Here is a 22,302-nt window from a genome sequence, read left to right as displayed (position 1 = left end):
AAATAAATACAATTGATTCCTTAAAAAAAAAAAAAAAAAAACCTAGATGACTTTCTATGAATCTCTCACATAACTGAAGTTTTATTATTTTTATTATTGATTTTTAAAAAACCAGTGATTCTCAGAATTGAGCACCTTCCATTCCATTTGACAGAGGTGAGCTGTCTGGCATATTGATGTGAGCGCTTCTGGTACCTGATTTTCCGTCGCTGTTTGGAGTCTTAGACAAACCATATGGCATGTTTGATGAAAGAGTAGATTTTAAAGGAGGTCGTCCCCGTTTTGACTTCTGCCTCTCCTCATCCCTCTTTTCATCCTTCTCACTGTCTTCTTTGTTCTGGGTAACAACAACAAAATGTATGAGAAGCACCAGCCTATGAAAAATGAACAGTCTACTTCTCCAAGGAAAACTATAACTCAAAAAGGTTTGTTATGTCAACTCCTAATCTGTAGTTATGGAAAAATAAAAATTAGTTTTCTAAAATATTTTTGTACTTATATGAATATGATGTTCTACAACTTCAACTTGGAACACTGCAATTATATTGTGAAGGTCAGAGTCAGTACATTAGAGAGCTATACACTACTCAGCTGTTGGTTATGTCAACTCCTAATCTGTAGTTATGGAAAAATAAAAATTAAATAGTTTTCTAAAATATTTTTGTACTTATATGAATATGATGTTCTACAACTTCAACTTGGAACACTGCAATTATATTGTGAAGGTCAGAGTCAGTACATTAGAGAGCTATACACTACTCAGCTCTCCCCCTTGTTTCTTACTATTCCCTGAGGAAAAGAAAGATATGTCATCATCTCTACAGCAAAGGCTGAAAATTGTGGGTGTGCATGAGGGTACAACTGGCCAGTGTATGTTTTAAAATTTAGTATTAGCTTCCAGCATTTAAAAATCAGATTTCACATTTTAAAAAATAGAGTTGTCTTAAAAAATCCTAAAATCTGGCAACCCTGGGTCTGCATCCCACAGCAGAGTGGTTAGTTCCATTCTCTCTAGATGAGGAACTTGACCTCTTCTTTGTCACTCTCAGTCCTACTTAACCCCTTTTCTAGAGAACCTCATAGGCCTTTGTGTTTGAAGTCTGTGCCCTAGGGGTCGCCGGTTTTCACCTTTCCTGAAACAGCGTGGTAATGTGTTTACATTTTTTACTTTTTAAGCTTCTGGGTTGTAGAAGAGAAAATCACAATTACTTTGAAAGACTCAAGATGATTATACAATGAGAAAACAACGTTTATAGAAAATACAATATGAATAATTCCTGTACTTATCATAAAGGATATGGCACCTATGTACATACTTTAGCTTTTTTCTTCTGTTTTTTCTTTGGTCCACCTTTGTCCAACGGCCAGATTATCCTGTCAGCCTTCACCCATTCATCATACCTTAAAATAAAGAATATATTAAAAATTCACAAGAATACCTTATTTGAAATGTACTCACCAAATAAAAACAACAGTGAGACAGGCTAAAGAATCTGGTTCTAGTGTTGGCAGAAATGCGAAGGGCACAGATGCTAGTTTGCTGGTAACATGTGTGCCAAGTACTGTACTAGGTGTTTTATGTACCTGCCACCAACAGGGCAAGGCAAGAGAATTTCTCAGGGAAAACAGGCTTACAGGGATAGCAGGGTAGGCAAACTCTAAATAGATGCAAGATTGTTTGAACTACCTTCTTTTCCACAACTCCCACACATCTGAGCTTAATGAAATAAGTTGATTCTGCACTGGAATTCATTCTATTGACCGAATAATGCAAAACAAGTCAGGTAAATTCAAGTTTGTAATATGCTCAGTTCCAGATTATTTTATGAAGTCCTTTTCAACTCTTTTCCCCTCAGAACTCTCTCTAGCCTCCAGTATTTCTAATAAAATTTTATTCTGGGCTGTATCACCTCTAAGACTGAAATTTTTTATAGATATTTCCTTTACCTAAGTTTACTCTGTTTAGCTCAAGTTGAGAACTCCTCATTTTCCCCTTTCCCAAAATATTGACATCACCTCTAGATTTTAACATAGTCCAAGTTACTAATCAGGGGCAAATAAGGAATTAAACTTCCTAGAACTAAATAACAGCTTTTATATTATATGAATATATAGGTATTTATAGAGCTCAACCAAAATCTAAAATCTGAACATTTAAGCAGAACAACTACAGGCAGTCCTTGCTTTGAACTGCACCATGATGATGGGAACCGTACCCTCACTTTGTTACCCAGTTACCGTGAAGTCACGCAAAAGAAGGGCACTGTTCCAATATGCGCAAGTTCAGCTGACACAGTACCATGACTACCTATACTGTGGTTTAAAAATGATCTTCTCCTGCATTAACCCAATATCTAGCAGTACGGAAGGTCAATGAAAACCCATTAACCATGTGAATTCCAGTTAGGTAACCAGTTAGGAAGAACATGAGCCTGTAATAAAAAAATGACTGTGAGGAAGAGTCATACAGTAAAACATTAAAAAAATGAGACAGAAGGATGATAGGAGCGGGAAATTCTGGAAAGCAGAACAGACACACTGATGGTAAATAAAAGTAGATGGATGTGAACTAAATAGAATCTGAGGAAAAAAGAAGGCTACAATGGGCTGCAACTGCAAAGCAGGGACTCGAGGTTGGTAAGCACGGTCTTTCTTCCCAAATTCAGTACATACGTACAAAACAACTGGGAGATGGACGAAAAAGTTTGTTTTTAGTGTTGGCAGAAATGTGAAGGGCACAGGGGCTGGTTTGAGAAAAGAGAAAAGAAATTTTAAAGTTTTATACGCTATTCATTAAAACCATACTCTTTTAAAATGACGTTGAGAGGACAGAAACCAAACTCCCCCTCACTAAAGAAAACAGTTAATGTTTATTGAGCACTTACTAACTATATTCGGCGCTAATTATATTAACTTTGCATGTTAATATAGATATTAGCACTGCTTCTCACAGAATCCCTGTAAAGTAGGTACTCTGTCTTCCCCAATTCAGATGAGGGAATTGAGGCATAACAGGGCACACACTGAGTATGCAGGGAAATTTTGGAGCACTCTGGCTCAAAGCAACTACAGGGCAAGCAGAGATACTGAACACACAAGACTTTCTAAAGGAGAAAGAGAAAAGTAGTCCCTGACATTCAGGAACCAGCCTGGTACTATTAGCTGGGCCTTGCTGTTGCTACGGAGCTGTTCTGGCCCTCACAGCTTGGGCGTGTTGTTCTCATGTTGAATGTGAACAATTTCGCAGAACATCTGCATCAGACAGGTCTGTTCCGTGGCCATAATGGATCAAGACAAAAACAAGACCACTCCCTAGTTGTGTCTCAACACAGAAGAAAACAGGAACATTGTCCAAGCCACAGAAATGACCAAACGTCCTTTTTTTTTCCTGACTGCTGCTGCTTTACCAATTATAGCATTAACCTTGCTCTAGTCTTCTCTCCTTATAGATAAGATTAAGATAACCAATCACAGAACTACCCCCCACTTCTTGACAGCATCCAGTCTAGAGCAAAGCCCCGTTTCCTTAAACCCTCCCCAAAATCACCTAACAGAAGCTCAGATCTAAGTCCTATCTAATATTCTTTTTTCTATTAATTAACCAATTCAGAATTGTTACAGTGCTTGATACAGGCTTGATTTCTGATAAATTTAATAAACAAATAAACAAACAAACAAAACCACTTGCAGTGCTGGGAGCCATGGGCCTGGCTTCCTGCAGGATGTTTCCACAGAATCCTGGGCTATTGCTTTTCCCCAAGGTGGTACTGTAAGCTTTCACAGATCCACCCTCTAACTGAGGTGCCATGTGGTTCTCCAAGCTGTGTGTTCTCCCTCACTGAAAATGAGTAGTAAATCCAACTTGTTCAACTACAGATGTGATCCTGGTGACCTTTGGCTGGAAGCATTGACATAGCTAGTATAACAGTGGGAATGATAGGAATCTTGGAAAATTCAGATACAAGATGTGCTTTGTAAATACATATATACTATTTGCTTTAGTTCTTTAAAACATTAAATGGATCTTTCTGAACCAATGAAAGAAATTTCAAAAAAAGAAAATAATTTCTTGCTTACCTGACATTCCATCCATAGTAATGTACCAAGTATAAAACTTCTCCATCATCAATTTCAGTGCCTTTAATACTGGCTTCATAGATTTTCTGCGTTTTCCCTCGTCCATATTTTACTTTCACTTTGGTTCCTGTTAGGCAAGGTTCTGTGTCTTCCTCATCTTCCTCCCCTTCAGAGTCACATTTGCTTTCGGTTTCTTCCCTGCAGTAAGTTATAACATTGATAATGCTACTAATAACTTAATGGAAAACAAAATAATATACGCTAAAAGAATCCAACATGTAGAAGAGTCACAACCTAATTATTACCTTAATAACATGTCAGTGGAGGAGGAGAAGAAGGAGGAGAAGGAGAAGATTTTTATAGACTACTTACTAAGGAATTTATTTATTATGTAAAGGTGCACTGTACCAAAAGCAAATCCATACTTCTTAAAGGCCAATCAATAATCACAGTTAATGATGATGTGGAGTCAAATAAGTCACTTTTGATAAAGCAAAATACGGACAACATGCTTTGAAAAAGTCTTTAGGATTCATACTCAAGTGCCACCTTACATGTGAAAATGACCTAAAGATAGTTTTTAACTTCCTGCAACTAAAATGTCTTTTAAGTCTACTTTACTACTACTTTCTGCTCAATTCAGAATGGTTCTTAACCAAGACTAGTTTTTTGGTGGGCAAAATAATGAACAAGGGCTAACTACCTTAGTAACTCTATCTTTTAAACTATTGATAGTTTCTATTTTAAAGGTTTCCCCACCCTAACATAGAAACAATAGATACTTGAGTATTAGGCCACTTGTTATAACTGTGGGATAGCACCAGGAGAACAAAGCTTTGCGTTATCTTATGTTGATTCCTATTTGTTTTTACACATCTCCCATCGGTTCTTCTCTATTTGATAATCAGATATAAAGGAGATTCACACAGGGAGGTCCAACAATATTTTTCATATTTTTATAAATAAAACATTCTTTATTAGCCCGGCAAGGATTCAGAAAAGATTTGCATCAAAGATCATACTAGCGTCACAAGAGTTTTAAAAAGCTTAAAAGGAGGTACTGTGTTCTGTCATAAACATAGGGCATTATTTTAGGGACCACTGGGGGACCCGACATGAAGAAGCTTTGATAACCCATTAGCAGTGGGAATGTTTTCTTTCCAAGGGCATCTTCCAATTATATCCTGATAAGGTAATTTCAAAACACCATGAGAAACTACTTAAGACAGAAGTCTCTATAAATAAAAAAGTTTCCTATTTCCATAATTCCTGCTACTGAATGAGAATACAGACTATGTTTGTATATTCAATTTTTATTTAGTAAAAGGCAATATCATTCTTCATATTCAAGTCTGAAATTTTCTGTCTCTAAAATAAATATTTATTCCATTTACATATCAATTAATTATAAAGGCTTTTTAAACCACAGTGTATGTGTATATATATATATATATATGTGTATTACATGTTTGATGCATTACTATAAAATATACACATTTTGATGCTTATTTTTAACAAATCTTCAAACTGTAATTAGGCCTTACTTTTTAAGTGGTTTATCCTTGCTTAAATTTATTGTCCAAATATTTCAAATACTACACTCACATCATTATACTCAACTCCAATTATTTCCTCCCACTTTCCCTAATCCTAATCCTATTTCAAGACAGAACTTGCTGTATTCACTGATCTAATTCACATGTAATTGTGAAAGCTCCTGTACCTATTTGTACTGAATCATAAAATTACCTCTCCCACTCACCAATCCTTACTATTTTTCCAGTAATTTTCTCAACGGTTAATTTTCAGATGGGTGTCAGCCACTAGTCGGAGGCAGCAGGCCACTGTTCCCAATTTTGCTTAGTAACTCAAATTTCTAGAAAATTTAGCATCAGATGATAATCAAAAAATAACTATGGAGGAGAGCTTCTATACAAGTAAGTGTGTTATGCTGCTGTTGCTGAATTAAAAGTCATCTTTTAGTAGTGTCTAAAAATTAGTAAATCCATTTGACAACAAAGAAATGGCCAACTGAACATAGTTGGACATTACCGTGATCTAGCTAGACTGCCTCGTCATCGGTTACTTTTAAGTCAATTCAGTCCATACATGTGTAATACATGAGAAAACACAAAAACAGTTTTCATTCAACAGCAAACAGGATGAACGTTAAAAGGCCGAAATTTAATTGCTGTGATGTGGGGCAAGGATGTACTTTCCAAACTAGAATCAGGGGTGCATGCCACTTATTCTAATACAGTAACTTGAAAAAGAAAAATGTCTTAGATGAAGCTAACACACAGAAACATCTGCTAGTACTGTGCACCCATGTGTCTGTTAGCTTTCCCACATTGTACCTTTTTTAAAATGGAATTTTTGCTGTCGCTGTTTCCTCTTGTCCACTTCCTCCATTTTTCTCCAGCTCCCTTCCCTGCTGTCAACTGCAGGACCTTTCTTTTGACTGGGTGGCGCAGCCTTCTGTGAGGCCACTGTTTAGGGCACAAGTGCTATTAAAATGGTGCGACCAGTATATTCTCCAATTCCGAAAGGCGATACACATCATCTTCACAATGTGTCTCACCTTCATTAGACAAGAGGAATGGAAGTCCCAATAAGAAAACATTCCCTCAAACCTGAATCTCTAAGCAGGAACAGAGCGCTGCTGTACCCCAGACAGGTGCTTCTGGAGAACAAATATAAGATAATGTACCTCTCTTGGCTCTTCTCTTCCTCTTCCTCTGAGTCTCTGTCAGAATCCTCCTGCTTTTTAATTTTCTTCTCCTTTTGCTTTGGTGGATTTTTTCTCCCCAGTAGTAACTCATTTTCTTTTTTCTCTGCAGTTTCATAGTCATCATCTACATCCTTATTTTCTGTATCGTCATCTTTTAATTTGTCTTCTGTTTTCTCTTCTTCAATTTCCTTTTTAATAGAATTTGCATCTCGAGCAATTCTCCTTCGTCCCTATTAGGCGGATAAAAGCTTTAAAGTAACTATCACTACAAAGGGCAAAAAAACGTAGAAAAATGTATCTTCTCCTTAAACCTTCACAGCAATGACTCGTCTTCTCTCTAGCTTGACACATGACACTGATAACCCATCAACTCCTGAATACTTTTCTCTTCCTCTCAAAAGGAAAAGAATAACCCATGTAAATTACTTAATTGTGTCCAAGTGTACTATGATCCCTGGCTACATACTACATACAAAATAAAAATTTTCTCCTGTGTTCACTCTATTATTTTATCTCACTTTTAATATTTCTTGACTATAATAAAATTTTTTAAAGAATTATCTAAGTGTCAATGATGTAAGTTAATAATAATAAATCAGTCCCTTAAGTTTTTAGAAGTTCTGTCATCTCTAATTCTACTGTTTACTAAGATAAAATTAACATATCACTGTGTTTCAGTGTGATTACATTTTAAAAGGACTGAACTGTATCAATGGCCAAAAAGTGAGCTCATTTCTTTGAATGAGTATCTGGAGAGCTCACTAGGCCAGCAGTAACTTGTTATACGCCCAGCAGCTTTTATCCAGTCTCTTGTTGCATGCTCAAATGACCATGAAACTGTTGAGCCATTTCATTATCTCCTAAATTCTCCTTCCAGTCAACCTCTATACACTGGCAGAATTCCCCTCTACTTGGAATAAAGTGAGGATAATAAAAGAGCCAAGAACTTTGGGAGCACTAGAATACTTAACAATATCTCAGTATAACAAATGTTTTACCTAGTTCCCGACTATGTGCTATTTAAACATCAAAGGTAGGGGGAAAAAAAAAAAAAAGAACTTAAATGTAAGTTCCATGAGGGCAGGGTCTCTGTCTTATTCACTTCTGTAACCTCAGATCTAGACAGTGCCTGGCACATGGCAGGTGCTCTTTAAATATTTGTAGGTAAATGAATAAAAGCATCTGTTATCCATCAAAATTTAGGTTTGTATAACTTATACCTTTATCCCAGAAATCCCATTTTTACAAGTCTGGCCTCTGTATTCAGATAAATGAGGAGGACATTTTTACAAGCCTCTATATTTAGATAAATGGGGAGGACATTTTTACGAGCATATTTATTGCATCACTTTTTGTAATCATAAAAAATTGGACAAAATCTTGAGGAAGGTAAATTTATGATACATCCATACTATGCAGTACTCCGCAGATGTTTTACATAAAGATGAGGAGGGTCTTTATGTAATGACAAGGAAGTGTGTCCACAATACATACAATGGATATTACTCAGTCTTAAAAAGGAAGGAAATTCTAATGCATACATGGATGAACCTTGAAGACCTTATGCAGAGTGAAATAAACCAGTCACAAAAGGACAAATACTACATAATTCCACTTATATGAAGTACCTAGAGTAGTCAAATTCATAGAAAGTAGAAGGGTGGTTGCCAGAGGCTGGGGAAGACAGGAACGAGGAGTTACTGTTTCACAGGTACAGTTTCAGTTTTGCAAGATGAAAAAAGTTCTGGGGATGGATGGTGGTGATGGTTGTACAACAATGTGAATGTAGTTAATGCCACTGAACTGCACATATAAAAACGGTGAAGATGATAAATTTTATGTTATGTGTATTTACCACAATTTTTAAAAATTAAAGAAAGAAAAGAAACAAACCACTTTGGATGTTTCATGAAATTCACTAGAAGATTCCATTTACTAGATGATAAAATGGACAGTTTTAAAAAATGGTTTCTGAGCAAATAAAAGAGAAGATGATTTCACCTTTTCTTTTAACTACAATTTCACTGAAAAATAAGATGCATTACAATAAGTGAACTTCTTTGACAGTGTGATTAAATCTTCTTTCTACTTCTAAAATTTGATAAATCCTACTGTGTAGACATCATCAGACAAAGACCAAAATAATGAGGGACAATTCCTGATTGTTATATACTAATGGAGAGCAAGGGTAGAGTTAGAACATAAAACCAGTGTGCACATGACTAGGAAACAAGGCAGAGCATGAAAAACTGCCACAAGAGCTGTACAGTGTGTTGTGAAGTCAAGAGAAAGAAAAGATCCCATCTGGCTGAGGGCACAGGTATTATAAAGACGAGATTCATTCACTCAACAACTATTTAATAAGTCCTTACTATGTGCCAGGCACTGTTCTAGATGCCTGGGATCTCTCAATTAATGGAATAAACACTAATCCCTGCCCTTGTGGAGTGTGACACTAGTCCAGAGTGGGGTAAAAGAAACAATAAGCAGTAAACTGAACAAGTAAGTAAATTACAGATAGAAACAGCAACATTAGAGGGATTGCCAGTGCCAAAGAGAGGAGGTAGGTTACAATTTTAGGTAAGGTGACCAGGAGAGGCTTCAGTGAGGTGACACTTTAGCAAAAGACTTGACGGAAGTGAATATTTGAGATTGACCCCAGATGAGAATGACTTGAACAAACAAACAGAGAACAAGAGGAGGAATGGTTTTTCAGGTAGAAGAAATAATGTGTGGTATATTTAGAGAAAGGGAGCTAGGCTAGCCTGGCTGAAGCACGACCAAATACTGGAAAATAAACTAGGTTCACAGGAGTATTTTTGTGTATATCTGAAAATGCCCATAATAAAAAGATTAAAATATGCTAAAAATAAACTAGATAAAACTAGTCTTAACTACTTACCCTTGGAGATTTTAATTCTGTTTCTTCTCTTTCACTTTCACTGTTTGAATCAATATTTTCCTCAGGTTCACTCTTCACTTCTACTAAAGGCATTTCTTGATCTACTTTTGGAGCCTCTTCCATGGATTCTTCTAAGTCTTTTTTTTCCTCTTTTACTTTTGGTTCATGGTGGTGAATAGTTCTGAACTGAATATTTGCAGAACGGCAGTACTCCTCAAAACCATAGAGATACCTAAACAAACAATATTTCATTTTAAGAAATCTTAGTCTTTACATTTAACTTGAATACTATATTAAACACACACATATTTTTTGAAAAGTAAAACTCAAGCCTTTTTTTTACAAAGTATTTTTTCTGTTACTGATTTCTTGGTGTTTTATATAGGAAAACAGACCAAAATATTGATCAGAAACTAAAATTTCTTTCCTGAAAAATCTGAGCTTGTGATAACTGAACACAGCTATCATAGTTTTGATATGAAGTCTGTTCACCACAAAAGGTACAACTCTATAACATGTATCGTAATTTCAGACTATAAACACTGCCTGTATCTGTGATTTTGAAAAGAAAATCAGAACATGAAAAATGGAGTAAAGCAGACTTGGTGCACTGAAATAACTTTCAATCACAGTATCTATTAACCGAAACCTTTTTATACACTTTCTCTGACTTTAATGTTCTTTGATTGATGTGTTCTTATTTAATTGCTAACAAATTAAGTGGAAAATACTCCTTGTAAATATGTATTCTTTGATGAATAAACTATACTACTTACTTTCTATAAGCAGTTTTTACATTGTAGGAAGCAGCTGAATTCAAAATAGGAATGCCAAGGTCCATATAAATTTGCTTCCATACAGCACCACTATCAATCTGGAAAATTAAGTTTTTATTTGTTAATGTTTGCAAAGGGAAATAATCTTTACACTAATACTGTTATGTTCATTAAGAAAATGTGTTTATTACCTAAAGTACATATTATAGTGCAACATTAGACAATTTAACTTTGCATTACAGTCTTACTTACCTTGTCACATCCACCTTGATGATAAACCAGTCTGAAGAGTTTGAAGAGATTGAGATCTTTATAGCCCAAAACAGGTGGTTTGTTGATTGGAGTACCTTTTAAATAACAGAGAGCAGAAATACAATGTTAATTCCAACGGAAAATACTAAGTTGAAAACAAAGCTTATCAATTTCTAATTTCCCAAATATCACTAATCAGAGGCATATATTTAAAGAACCTCAAATTATGTAAGACAACACAAAATATTCTCTATATTCTTTACACAGTACTGTGGTGGTCTTTAGTTTTACTGCCACAACTAATAAAATAACCTCTCTAACTGCCACTGAATTGGATAAAACTAAATCAAACCTTTGGCCTGCAAGGTGTAGCAAATGATGTTGCTGGTTCAAGAAGCCGGGGCAAGAAAACATACAATGGAAAGGGCACATTTTAGGCCATGGTTCCATTTTGAATGCTTCAACACAAACGTTAAGACGGGTGGCAGTAATCTGAAGGATCATTGCTGAAGGCCACTAGAACCGATTTATCTGAGGATTTCCAGGATTGACATAATGTCAATAAGTATGATGATTTATAAAGCTTCTAACTTTATTAGAAATCCTACTCCGTTTAGATAGGGGCCATTACGTTTAATTTGTTGAGACCAAGGATCAGACTAGTTTACTTGCCACCAAAACGCCATTAGTAAATAATGGGTATGTAGATTTACATTATGATTGTTCACTTTCTATTACTCAAATATTATTATAATATTTTCTGGTTTCATAAGTCTCAAGAAGATAAAATTTAACTATACCAAAACTACTTTTCCTCTACATTTGTACTCAAACTAGATATTAGTAGTTGTCTTTATTCCCAATACTTAATTATTATTATCAGCTATAACTGATTCTTAGGCTTGAAATCCAAATCCCTGTACCATGATTTGAACAAAAATAATACATAAACCTAGAATATGAAACAGTAAAAGAAATGTCTACTTTTTTTTTTTTGGCCATGCCGCACTAGTTCCCAGACCAGGGATTGAACCTGGGCCCTCAGCAGTGAAAACGCTGAGTCCTAACCACTGGACTGCCAGGGAATTCCCAGAAATGCCTGCTTTTAAATAATAAGCATGAAAATACCTCTGTCTTCCATAAACTTATAAAGCTGTTGAAGGAAGCTGTCCCTCTCTTCAGGATCAGGTTCTTCCTCAGGCTGTAAAGATAAAATATATAAATATACAGAACAATGAATAGGAGACACACTGTCTTCTTTGTTTTTCGTTTTGGGAATCCAAGGTAAGGGGATAAGATTTTAATGAAGCCAGAAAATATGAATTTTTCTCAAAATCCTACAACACCATATTTTAATTCATATTTTGATAGAGCTGGTTTGATGCGATTGTCAAGATATACAATCTCTACTCTCCACTCCATTTATCACTCGAACCTTCCCATTAATTATCACTGTGGGGACAAAGATTAGCCATGAGGAAAAGGTTTAGGAATGGGGTGAGTGTTTTCACCTCATCTGGTGTTTTTAAAAAAATCCTCAAAATACCATGTGGCCCATAGGAATATACTGATAGATGAGTGTAAGAATTACAAATGTATTTATTATTTTAAAATAATTCACATACCAATATTAAAATTTTGTTACTGTTGAATGAATATAAACCAGAGGCTGCGAAGTCGCATGGCAAAGGTTTTTTGTTTGGATAGCACAATGTTTTAAAGAAATTTAAATGCATGTAAATGAGCCATATAAATTTTATTTTGTCCCAGACTCCACCAGCCCCTCTTGCATCATAGTAGCCTGCTTTTCTCATTTGCCTTTCTTGCAGGGCCTCTGTAGTTGACTTTGCAACCCCTTAAAATAGAACAATGAAAATTATTTCTTAGGGAAGGAAACTAGATACATAACTACAATTTAGTTCTATGGAAAAAAAAAAACTAATGGAAACATTCATGCAGAAACAACTATTCCTACAAATACCTATTTGTGTGTTACATTTTACTAATTGTATAAACCTAATGATTTTTTCTTATGCAAACAAATGGATTTTGGGTTTTAATAAAATATTTCCTTTTCTAATAGATTACTTATAAATTAATATTTGGGAAAATTCTTAAAGTTTAACAATACTATGGAGAGACAAAGAAAACACTGATATATTTCTTTCATATAAATTATCATAATTTAATTTCAGAGTACTACTTTTTTTTAAAATAGATTTATTTATTTATTTATTTATTTATTGGCTGTGTTGGGTCTTCGTTGCTGCCCGCGGGCTTTCTCTAGTTGCAGCGAGCAGGGGCTGCTCTTCGTTGCGGTGCATGGGCTTCTCATTGTGGTGGCCTCTCTTGTTGCGGAGCACGGGCTCTAGGCGCACGGGCTTCAGTAGTTGTGGCGCGTGGGCTCAGTAGTTGTGGCTCGTGCGCTCTAGAGCGCAGGCTAAGTAGTTGTGGCACACGGGCTCAGTTGCTCCACGGCATGTGGGATCTTCCCAGACCAGGGCTCGAACCCATGTCCCCTGCATTGGCAGGCAGATTCTTAACCACTGCGCCACCAGGGAAGACCCAGAGTACTACTATTTTTCCATGTTCCAAAACAAGAATTCAGACTTTTGTCTTGCAAAGCCATATTCAAAGCAAAGGCAACTGTCAAGCAATAAATATTGACTGCTCACAAATCCAGAGAGCAAAAAAATTTTTTTAAGTTTCTAACAGCTAATAATATAGCCAAGATCAATAAACACGTAGTTAATTAAAATATATATTAAAAAAAATGAGGCAATCAAGGTCGATTAAAATATATAATAAAAAAAGCATGAGGCAATCAAGGGAAAAGTCTTTCCCTCAGTACAGTCTTTTTTTTTTCTTTCAGTACATTCATTAAGAATGAGTTATAGGGCTTCCCTGGTGGCGCAGTGGTTGAGAATCTGCCTGCCAATGCAGGGGACACGGGTTCGAGCCCTGGTCTGGGAAGATCCCACATGCCGCGGAGCAACTGGGCCCGTGAGCCACAATTACTGAGCCTGCGCGTCTGGAGCCTGTGCTCCGCAACAAGAGAGGCCACGATAGTGAGAGGCCCACGCGCCGCGATGAAAAGTGGCCCCCGCTTGCTGCAACTAGAGAAAGCCCTCGCACAGAAACGAAGACCCAATACAGCCATAAATAAATTAATTAATTAATTAAAAAAAAAAAAAGAATGACTTATAGCATCGGAGTACTTTCAGTTTAACAAAATATAAAGAAACTTAAGTTGAAGTTCTAGTAAGCCTCAAAAGTTAGCAATATACAGACTTAATAGTTAGCAATATACATACAGACTTAATAATCACTACAGAGTTAATAGAGGTCTTTACTAAATACTCAGATCAAGAGATGGCAATTTTTTCCCCAAGTGAATTAAAAAATTTTGCTTTTACAAGGTTGTGAAAACAACTGCCAATGAGTTAACTCAAGAAAGGAGTAATCTGGTAGTCTAAGAATCATTTCAGATACTAATTTTAAGGACTTTTGGTATGGGGAAAAAAACAAAAACAACTTATACCAGACTGGCTCTGTGCTTTGCCTGTCCCTCATAATCACAATAGTCTCTCCTCAGACTAACACCTCATTTTTAGTATTTATGATCTTACAGAATTCAAAGAAGACTGTTGTATCCAGTATATGTAAAAGCAATTTTTTTTAAAAAGCACTAGTTTGAAATCAAAGTTTCTTCCAAAAGTAAGTAAACAAAATGAACCCATCAATTGCAAATTAGGTATTTATTAAGGTTTTACCAAACATTTGATAAATTCTTAATGATTAAGAATATAGTTTTATAGATAAAAATTGGTAGTTTAAATTCACTGGAATTAAGTTAGTGGATGTCAAGAGTGTTTTAAGTACCATGAGAAACTATGGCCATAAAATTTTAAGTTCAGAATGCAGTTATCAGGTGTGAAAACAAGATATAAATGAATAAAGAATTCTACTTAAAAACAACTGCCTGCTTGAAAGGAAATTTATTTTGATTAAAAATTTTAAAAAGATGACACTATAAACAAAGTTTTAAATTTACCTGATGGTCTTCGCAAAACTCAAAATGCTTTATCTCTTACAATAAGTAATTCTTCACAATCATTTTATTTTTTCAAACAGCTCTCTTGGGCTTCCCTGGTGGCGCAGTGGTTGAGAGTCTGCCTGCCAATGCAGGGGATGCGGGTTCGAGCCCTGGTCTGGGAAGATCCCACATGCCACGGAGCACCTAGGCCCGTGAGCCACAATTGCTGAGCCTGTGCGTCTGGAGCCTGTGCTCCGCAACAAGAGAGGCCACGATAGTGAGAGGCCCGCGCACCGCGATGAAGAGTGGCCCCCGCTTGCCACAACTAGAGAAAGCCCTCGCACAGAAACGAAGACCCAACACAGCCATAAATAAATAAATAAATAAATAATTTTAAAAAAAAAGTTTAAGAGATAAAACAATAAAATGTTAAAAAAAAACCAAAAACAGCTCTCTTGTTAGTCACCTTAGAGTAAAATTGCACATGGTAGAAAATGCCTCCAACTAGAAGACTCTGCCTTTATGACTTTTGTATGGGGGCTGTGCTTGCTATCACAATACCTGCAGGGTCTCTTCTCCTGGGAGGCAAGAGGGTTTTTCATCCCTCAAGGGTTTTGAAGTGGGAGAGGGCTATAATAATGGGAGGTAGAGCCCACTAGACTGCTGATGAGCCTTCTTCCCTTCGTTTAGTCAAGGATGTGAAGAGTAACTATGCACCCAGTAAAATGCCAGGGCAGGGAAGGGGGCTAAGGATATAGAAGAGGCATGAATATGATCATAATTTTAAGAAACTTACAATTTTAGTTAGCAGGAGTATAACTTCCTAATATTATAGTAGTTGTATACCTATCTACTACTAGATTATGTATTTTCTGACTTTGGACACTATGTCTTCAAATACAGCTCAAACATTTTTTTTTTTTTTTTTTTTTTTTTTTTTAAAGAAAGCTGCGTTTTATAGCTACTTTATTTATTTATTTATTTATTTTTGGCTGTGTTGGGTCTTCGGTTCGTGCGAGGGCTTTCTCCAGTTGCGGCAAGCGGGGGCCACTCTTCGTCGCGGTGCGGGGACCGCTCTTCATCGCGGTGCGCGGGCCTTTCACTATCGCGGCCCCTCCCGTTGCGGGGCACAGGCTCCAGACGCGCAGGCTCAGTAGTTGTGGCTCACGGGCCCAGCCACTCCGTGGCATGTGGGATCTTCCCAGACCAGGGCTCGAACCCGTGTCCCCTGCATTAGCAGGCAGATTCTCAACCACTGCGCCACCAGGGAAGCCCGAGCTCAAACATTTTTGATAGTTACCATGAATCACAGACTTTTGCAAAAGTATTGCAATTCAAATCAGAAGACGCTTTTGGCCCTCAAGTCTGGCAGGAGGTGTAGAAATGTAAAACCAGCCAATTAGACAAAATGTGCTAAGTGTTGTAAAATACATAAAAGAATACAGGAGCAAGGTGAGGGGATGAATGGTTCTGCTGGGGGTGCGGTGATGGTGGTAATAGCAGGGAAAGCCTCAGAATGTGAAGAGCATACAGCCTGGGAACAAGAGCAAACAGCATAAACACGAGGCTGGCAAAGGCAGGCTGTGATCAGGAAAGGACTTTGGAATGATATGTTAGAGAATCAGAACTGGACACTCTGGGTAGATGTGAGGTTTGAGAGAGCTAGAGAGGAATTAGGTCAGATTTGTCTTTTTAAAAGTTCTCTGAGTTTGATGGATTGGAAGGGAAAGGGGAGCTACTGCCACAGTCCACAAAGAGAGGATCAATGCCTGAATTAGTCTTGCCACCTGATGATGGAAAGATGACCCCTCCCCCTGAAGGAGAGAGAAAGAGCATGGGAGAGTGAGAGAGAGGTGTTAATGCTGAGTTTTTTTTTTAGTTTAGGTTATTCATGTTTGTAGTCCTCAAAGTTTCAACATGTTATAAGTGCTCAATAAGTTCCATGAAGTTAAAGACACGCTGATTTTAGTCACAGTTTTATCGTCAATGACTGGATTTTTATTTTTATTTTTGTGCCCTAAAATTAATTTATTCCAAGAGGAATCTCGTTTTTATATTTCTAGTTTTAAAAAACCTACTTCGATGCAGTACAGAGGAACAGACTGGAGTAGCGAAAGCATGGACATGGAAAGAACAAGTTGCTACTGCACCAGTCTAGCTAGGTGAAAGAGAAGAGTGGCTTGAACTAAGGTGACAGAGAGTAGAAAGTGAGGGAAGTGGGCAAATTTGAGAGCTATAAAGTAAGTAGAAGAGACAGGATCTGATGTCTCATTGGATAGGGAGGCAAGAGTGAGAGGATTATCTCATTTATCTCATTTATCTAGCTTGAGGAATTGGGTGGATGGTGCTTCTATTCAAGTGAATTAGGAACAAACAGGGAAAGGACAGGTTTGGGGGAAAAGATGAGTGCAGTCTTGCCCATATAGAGTTTGAGGACTTACAAAATATGAAGAAATCCTCATTGGAAGTTTAATATAAATGTCTGGAGTTAACAAGAGACATAAGAGACATCTTTGATGCACATATAGATTTGGAGTCATTACATCATTTAGTTAGGAAGTAAACCAGAAAAAATGTAATGTCATGTATGTCAGGTGATTTAAGAAGGTAGGCATGTCAAAGATACTGAATACCTACTAAGGAGACAAATGAAATCATGACAAAAATTTGTTGGACTTAGCACAAAAATTTGTTGGAGGTCACTGGTGACCTTAGTAGTTTTAGGTGTGGTGGAAGTGCAAGATGCACTACAGTGAATTAAGAGTGAACGGGGGGCAGGGTGGTGGTGTCAGGAAATAGAACGGTGTATATACCTCTGAGCAATCTGGCCATAAGGTGGAGGGGTTGGTGGAAGGAATCTGGACAGGTTGCCAGAAGGTTGGAAGAGATGTAAGCATGTTTTTAAAAGCTGATAAGAAGGATACAACAGAAAGGAATAGATTAAAGATGCTGGAAAGAAAAGAGATACTTCACAGTCTAAGGCAAGAAAGAAGGGAATGAGATCCAGAGCCTAAAAAGAGGGACTCATCTTACAGAAGAGGACAACATACTATTAATTGTACATTAAGGGAAGGAGAGCAGGCAGGTGGGGTTTAGAGCTGGCTCCCAATTTGAAGCTCCTAGTTTCTTTCCAAAGTGAGTGGAGTGGGGGTAGGGTTGTTGGCTTAATGGAGGAGATAATGATTAGATTATAGTAACTGAGAACCGACCAATAGTACTGAAGGCCCAGTGAAATTTGTTAATCATAAAATTTAGAGTGGTACCATTCTTCCCTGTTGTGTACACTTAAACAGAAAATTTCAGAAACCACATGTCATGCCTAATATATTCATTATGTGGTAAGACACTGTTTTATAATTTCACAAAACAGTTTACAAACAACCTGCCTATAACAAATTAGTAATTCCCCCCCCACTATTTTAAAAGGTACACACATCTTACTTTCAGGCATCAAGCTGTGGTTCACATGCTATCAAATCTAAGGTTTTAAAATCAGTCTTACTACCACAACTATAAAATACCTTTTTCTATAAATACATAAAAATGTAGGTGTTATTTGTGTGTACAGATGTGCAATCCTCATTAATCTGATTAGGTGATCCTAATTTGGTTAGAGCCTTGTGCTAACACTGTGAAGAAAGGTTTTGCTAAAGACATTAGGACATTTTTGCTTGCTTATTTAACAGGCTACACTTTAAGACCTTAGCAGATAAGTTATCACATTTGAATGCAAGCTAAAGTCTCAGTTATTCATTGAAGGTTGCCTTTATAGGGTCTGCTTAGAAACACCTGATTGGCAGCTGGAGTTATTAGATATACCTAAAATACTAACATTACCTTAAATTTTTCTGTAAATGTTATTGACTTAACATGATTTTCCTGAGTTATCAAGCATTTACTATAGGTTTATACCCAAAGTGATCTTGAATGATCACTAACAAATGCCTTTATGGTTGATCTACAAAAAGTCATAAATACACAAAAATAACACTTGATTTAAACATTAAAAAAAATTCACATTTCGATGAATTAAAAAGTTCAAGCACTTATGATTTTTATAATAGGGGAATGTAATCCTAGGAATTAAATGTAACAGTGATCCCTAGAAATTCAACGACTGGAGAAAAGGGTGTCAATACTTCTAAACAAAAAAGAGCATTTCTTATAAAAATTCACTAAATTCTAATTTTCATTACTAAATATGAAATCAGAGGAGATTTTTGAAAGGGCCCAACATATAAGCCTACCTATAGCAAACCAAAAGGATAAAAGAACTAAGACTAGTCAAATTCCCACCTGATATTCAGTCTTCTAAACATTCACCTATTTATTTTACCCTTAGACAACTCTCCTACATTCATCCAAAGTGAATATAAGTCAGGAGTAAATGAATACCTGACATCATTGTTTATGTTTACATGAACTTTTCAATCAATTTCAAAGCTAAAAAGGAAATTCAGTAATATCTTTTCTAATATAAAAATGTTCTAACAAAAGACATTTAAGTAATACCCACAAAAATATTCTCCAGAACCTTTTTCGATATAATTGTCAATGACTTAAAATGTAGAGTCATCAATATAGGTAGGATCTACTTCCTGTCAGACTCTCAAGTCTCTTCCTACCCAGTAATAGTATGAAATATATTTCTTGTACTCAAATCCTAAACTACCAATGCTTAGGAATTCAAAATAATATTAAGTATAAAAGATGCTCCTCCACAGTAAATCTCAAATCTCCTTATTAAGGCTATGTTAGGGTACTCAAAGTATCAAATATAAAAACAACGTCCACTGCCCATTAGTACTGCAGAAGTATCTAACACTTGTATGATTCTACTGCATAAAATTTACAAACACCAAATGGCTGGCTAAAGTATTGTTACAGTGGTTTACAGAATATTATAAAAGATCTTTTTGATCATTATCAAGCAACATTAAATCCTCACGGAAAGCATAGCATAATTACATTTTGGGAAGAATATGATCTGTAATGTAAATACAACAGCTTAGCCTCACTTATATAGTAAAGGCCTGTAATGACTAAGCCAGGTAGGCCCTGGCTTATCAGATTTTAATTCATTTTATACCATATCCATTTTTTTCCTTTGCTAAATATAGATTAAACTGCTTTTCAGTTTTACAATATATCAAATTTTTTAAAATTACTGTCCAAGACAGGTTAGAATGATTCAGCATCTAAATCTTAAATCCAAGAGCAAGAAATGCAGCTGATTTTTTTTTTTCTAAAGCAACCAAATCTCACTCAAGAAAATCTACTTGTACAGCCAGAGAAAAAGAGGAAATTAGTTTCTATTAGGTAATTCAATAAAGTATATGCATGAAAATGAGTATCTGAAAAATAGTTTTAAATAATCTTATAATCAGTGACTACATTTTGCGATTGTGCTTTTTTTTTCTTTAGTAGATGAAAAGCATCTTGGTTCACTTAATTTTAACAGTTCATAATTTAAGTAATACATTTTAAGAAGATACTATCCTTACGAAGGTCCTTACCTTTTTAAATTTCTTTACTTACTACCTGCAAACAATAGGTAACAGAGCTTGCCTCTGCTCTTCATTCTTTTTTACTAACATTTACTCACAGCTTAAATAAAACATTATGACTTTTACAAAATTAATAGCTATAATAAGACCACTATTTACTACTTACTATTTTACAGCCATCCTCTCTAACCTTACTACACAGCCTTTTTAACCCTCTTTGTTTAAAATTTCAGGTTTTTTTGGGGGGGTGGGGATCAGGGAAAATGCATTTTGAAAGGGATACAAATTAAAAGTATTAGCAAAAATTAAGAGACTATGTATTTCAGTATTTGGCAATATAAGATCCTAACTTCAGTGTTAATTTAAAAAAAAAAAAAAAGCAAAACCAGACTGCAACAGTTCACACCCTGAAAATGTGGCCTATTTACCCTGAAAACATATAATCTATAAATAAATACAGATAAAATACAAAAATCACATTTAATATTTAGACTTTAAATCCCAAATTTTTCCAAACTGTCATTATCATTTTCATTTCAAAATCTATCTTATGTTTCAGAAAAATAGCCCTCATCCTCTGATATTCTAAAAATAGACTCCTACTGTCTCTTTTACATGAAACAATTACGCCTGGTTACGAGTCCTACCATATCAGCCAAATCATCAATACCTAAAATTCTTATTTAACCTCATTTTTGGCAATCAAAATGGTAATATATAACAAAAAATCTTACCTATATGCTGCATTTTCTTTCACATGTAAAATGGTTAGATTCCCCTTCTACTTAATCAGTACAGTATCTGAACATTTTTCGGTCTGACTTGCAATATTTGCTTTCCCTCTTAGGGCATATAGCATCCGCAGGGTTATACAGCACTACTTACATTCTCTTCCACATAAAAATCAGACATTACATGAAAGGAAAAGAAAGACAGCCCATTTCAAAGCATCTGGCAAACCTCCATTGGCAACCCGCCAAGCCTCTGCAAAACCTTCCTGTCTTTCCGAGCATGCTCACTTAAAACCAACAGCACGTTACTATGGCAACTCTGTAGGCAGCCTGTAAGTATGAACCGCCATTCTGATTTCAGAGTGCAAAAAGCCAAATACTGCAGGGGAAGTAAAAGGGAAGAAATACCCTATGCCCTATATCACGTACAAGTACACTCATTTTGTTTCAAGAATTCTTATTTGTGTATGTAAAACGGAAACAAACATTCTACATTTTCCAAGCAAATATTTTTCATGCTCAAATAGGTCTTTTTCAGTAAACTCATTCTCTTTGTCTGCCCCGAAGCCCCTTTACCTCATAACAACCAAAACTATACTGGACAGTTTATCTCACTTGACAAAACACTGCTGAAAAAATAGACAGCAATATTCAAGTAAGCAATTATGCGGTACTTCATGAATGATTTCCTACAATTACATATACATTCTTAACAACACAGTGGTATTACAAAGAAAACCATTAGCACTTATAAAATACAATGTAAATCTTTTCTATGATTTATCCAACTACCAAATGAAATATTCTTCCATTTAGATAGGATTTTTTTAATCCTCATTATCCTTGAGATACTGTGAAATGTCTTTTTTTTTTTTTGAAATGTCTTTTAAAAGAGGTGAGATTTCAAAGTTAAGACAGACCAGACCTGGGTTCAAATTCCTGCTCTCCACATTTGAGCTGTGTCATCTTTGGAAAGTTATTTAACCTTTCTGACCCTCACTTTTCTCTTTAAAGTAGAATAATAACAATTACTCCATCTGGCAATAATTTAAATGAGTTAACACATGTAATATACCTAAAAGTTACATTTCCTTCCTCCTTGGTTATTTGGAAAAGATGTTAAAAAAAAAAAAAAAAAGTTTGCACTTGCTGCTCATTTAACCTGAAAAGTTCTTCTTTGTAATCTCTTACCCACTAAAAATTAGTTCTGATTTGCCCACTAAGCTAAAAGCCAGAAAGCTCCCCCTTCCCCAAATAAAGCTGAGCTAGAAAAAGACAGCAACAAATAAT

The 22,302-nt window shown here is 35.9% G+C and overlaps 1 protein-coding gene across 3 annotated transcripts in view; it reads right to left on the bottom strand.

Annotated features, from left to right (window-relative positions):
• ARID4A (AT-rich interaction domain 4A) overlaps positions 1 to 22,302 on the bottom strand; it is a 58,151-nt gene that overhangs the window by 14,459 nt on the left and 21,390 nt on the right. For 2 of the 3 annotated variants that reach the window (XM_036842663.1, XM_036842664.1), the window contains 8 exons: positions 11,867 to 11,939; positions 10,739 to 10,833; positions 10,487 to 10,584; positions 9,711 to 9,942; positions 6,788 to 7,038; positions 4,078 to 4,275; positions 1,317 to 1,401; positions 136 to 337 (listed from right to left, as the gene is read on the bottom strand). In XM_036842663.1, the coding sequence (XP_036698558.1) occupies positions 136 to 337; positions 1,317 to 1,401; positions 4,078 to 4,275; positions 6,788 to 7,038; positions 9,711 to 9,942; positions 10,487 to 10,584; positions 10,739 to 10,833; positions 11,867 to 11,939 (1,234 nt within the window). The remainder of the gene's footprint in view (positions 1 to 135; positions 338 to 1,316; positions 1,402 to 4,077; positions 4,276 to 6,787; positions 7,039 to 9,710; positions 9,943 to 10,486; positions 10,585 to 10,738; positions 10,834 to 11,866; positions 11,940 to 22,302) is intronic. The other variant, XM_036842665.1, reaches the window with a different exon arrangement.

The sequence above is a fragment of the Balaenoptera musculus genome, chromosome 2 (genome assembly GCF_009873245.2).
Source record: "Balaenoptera musculus isolate JJ_BM4_2016_0621 chromosome 2, mBalMus1.pri.v3, whole genome shotgun sequence".
Lineage (NCBI taxonomy): Eukaryota > Metazoa > Chordata > Mammalia > Artiodactyla > Balaenopteridae > Balaenoptera > Balaenoptera musculus.
Note: the sequence above shows the minus strand (reverse complement) of the source record. Positions and strands in the feature narration are given on the sequence as shown.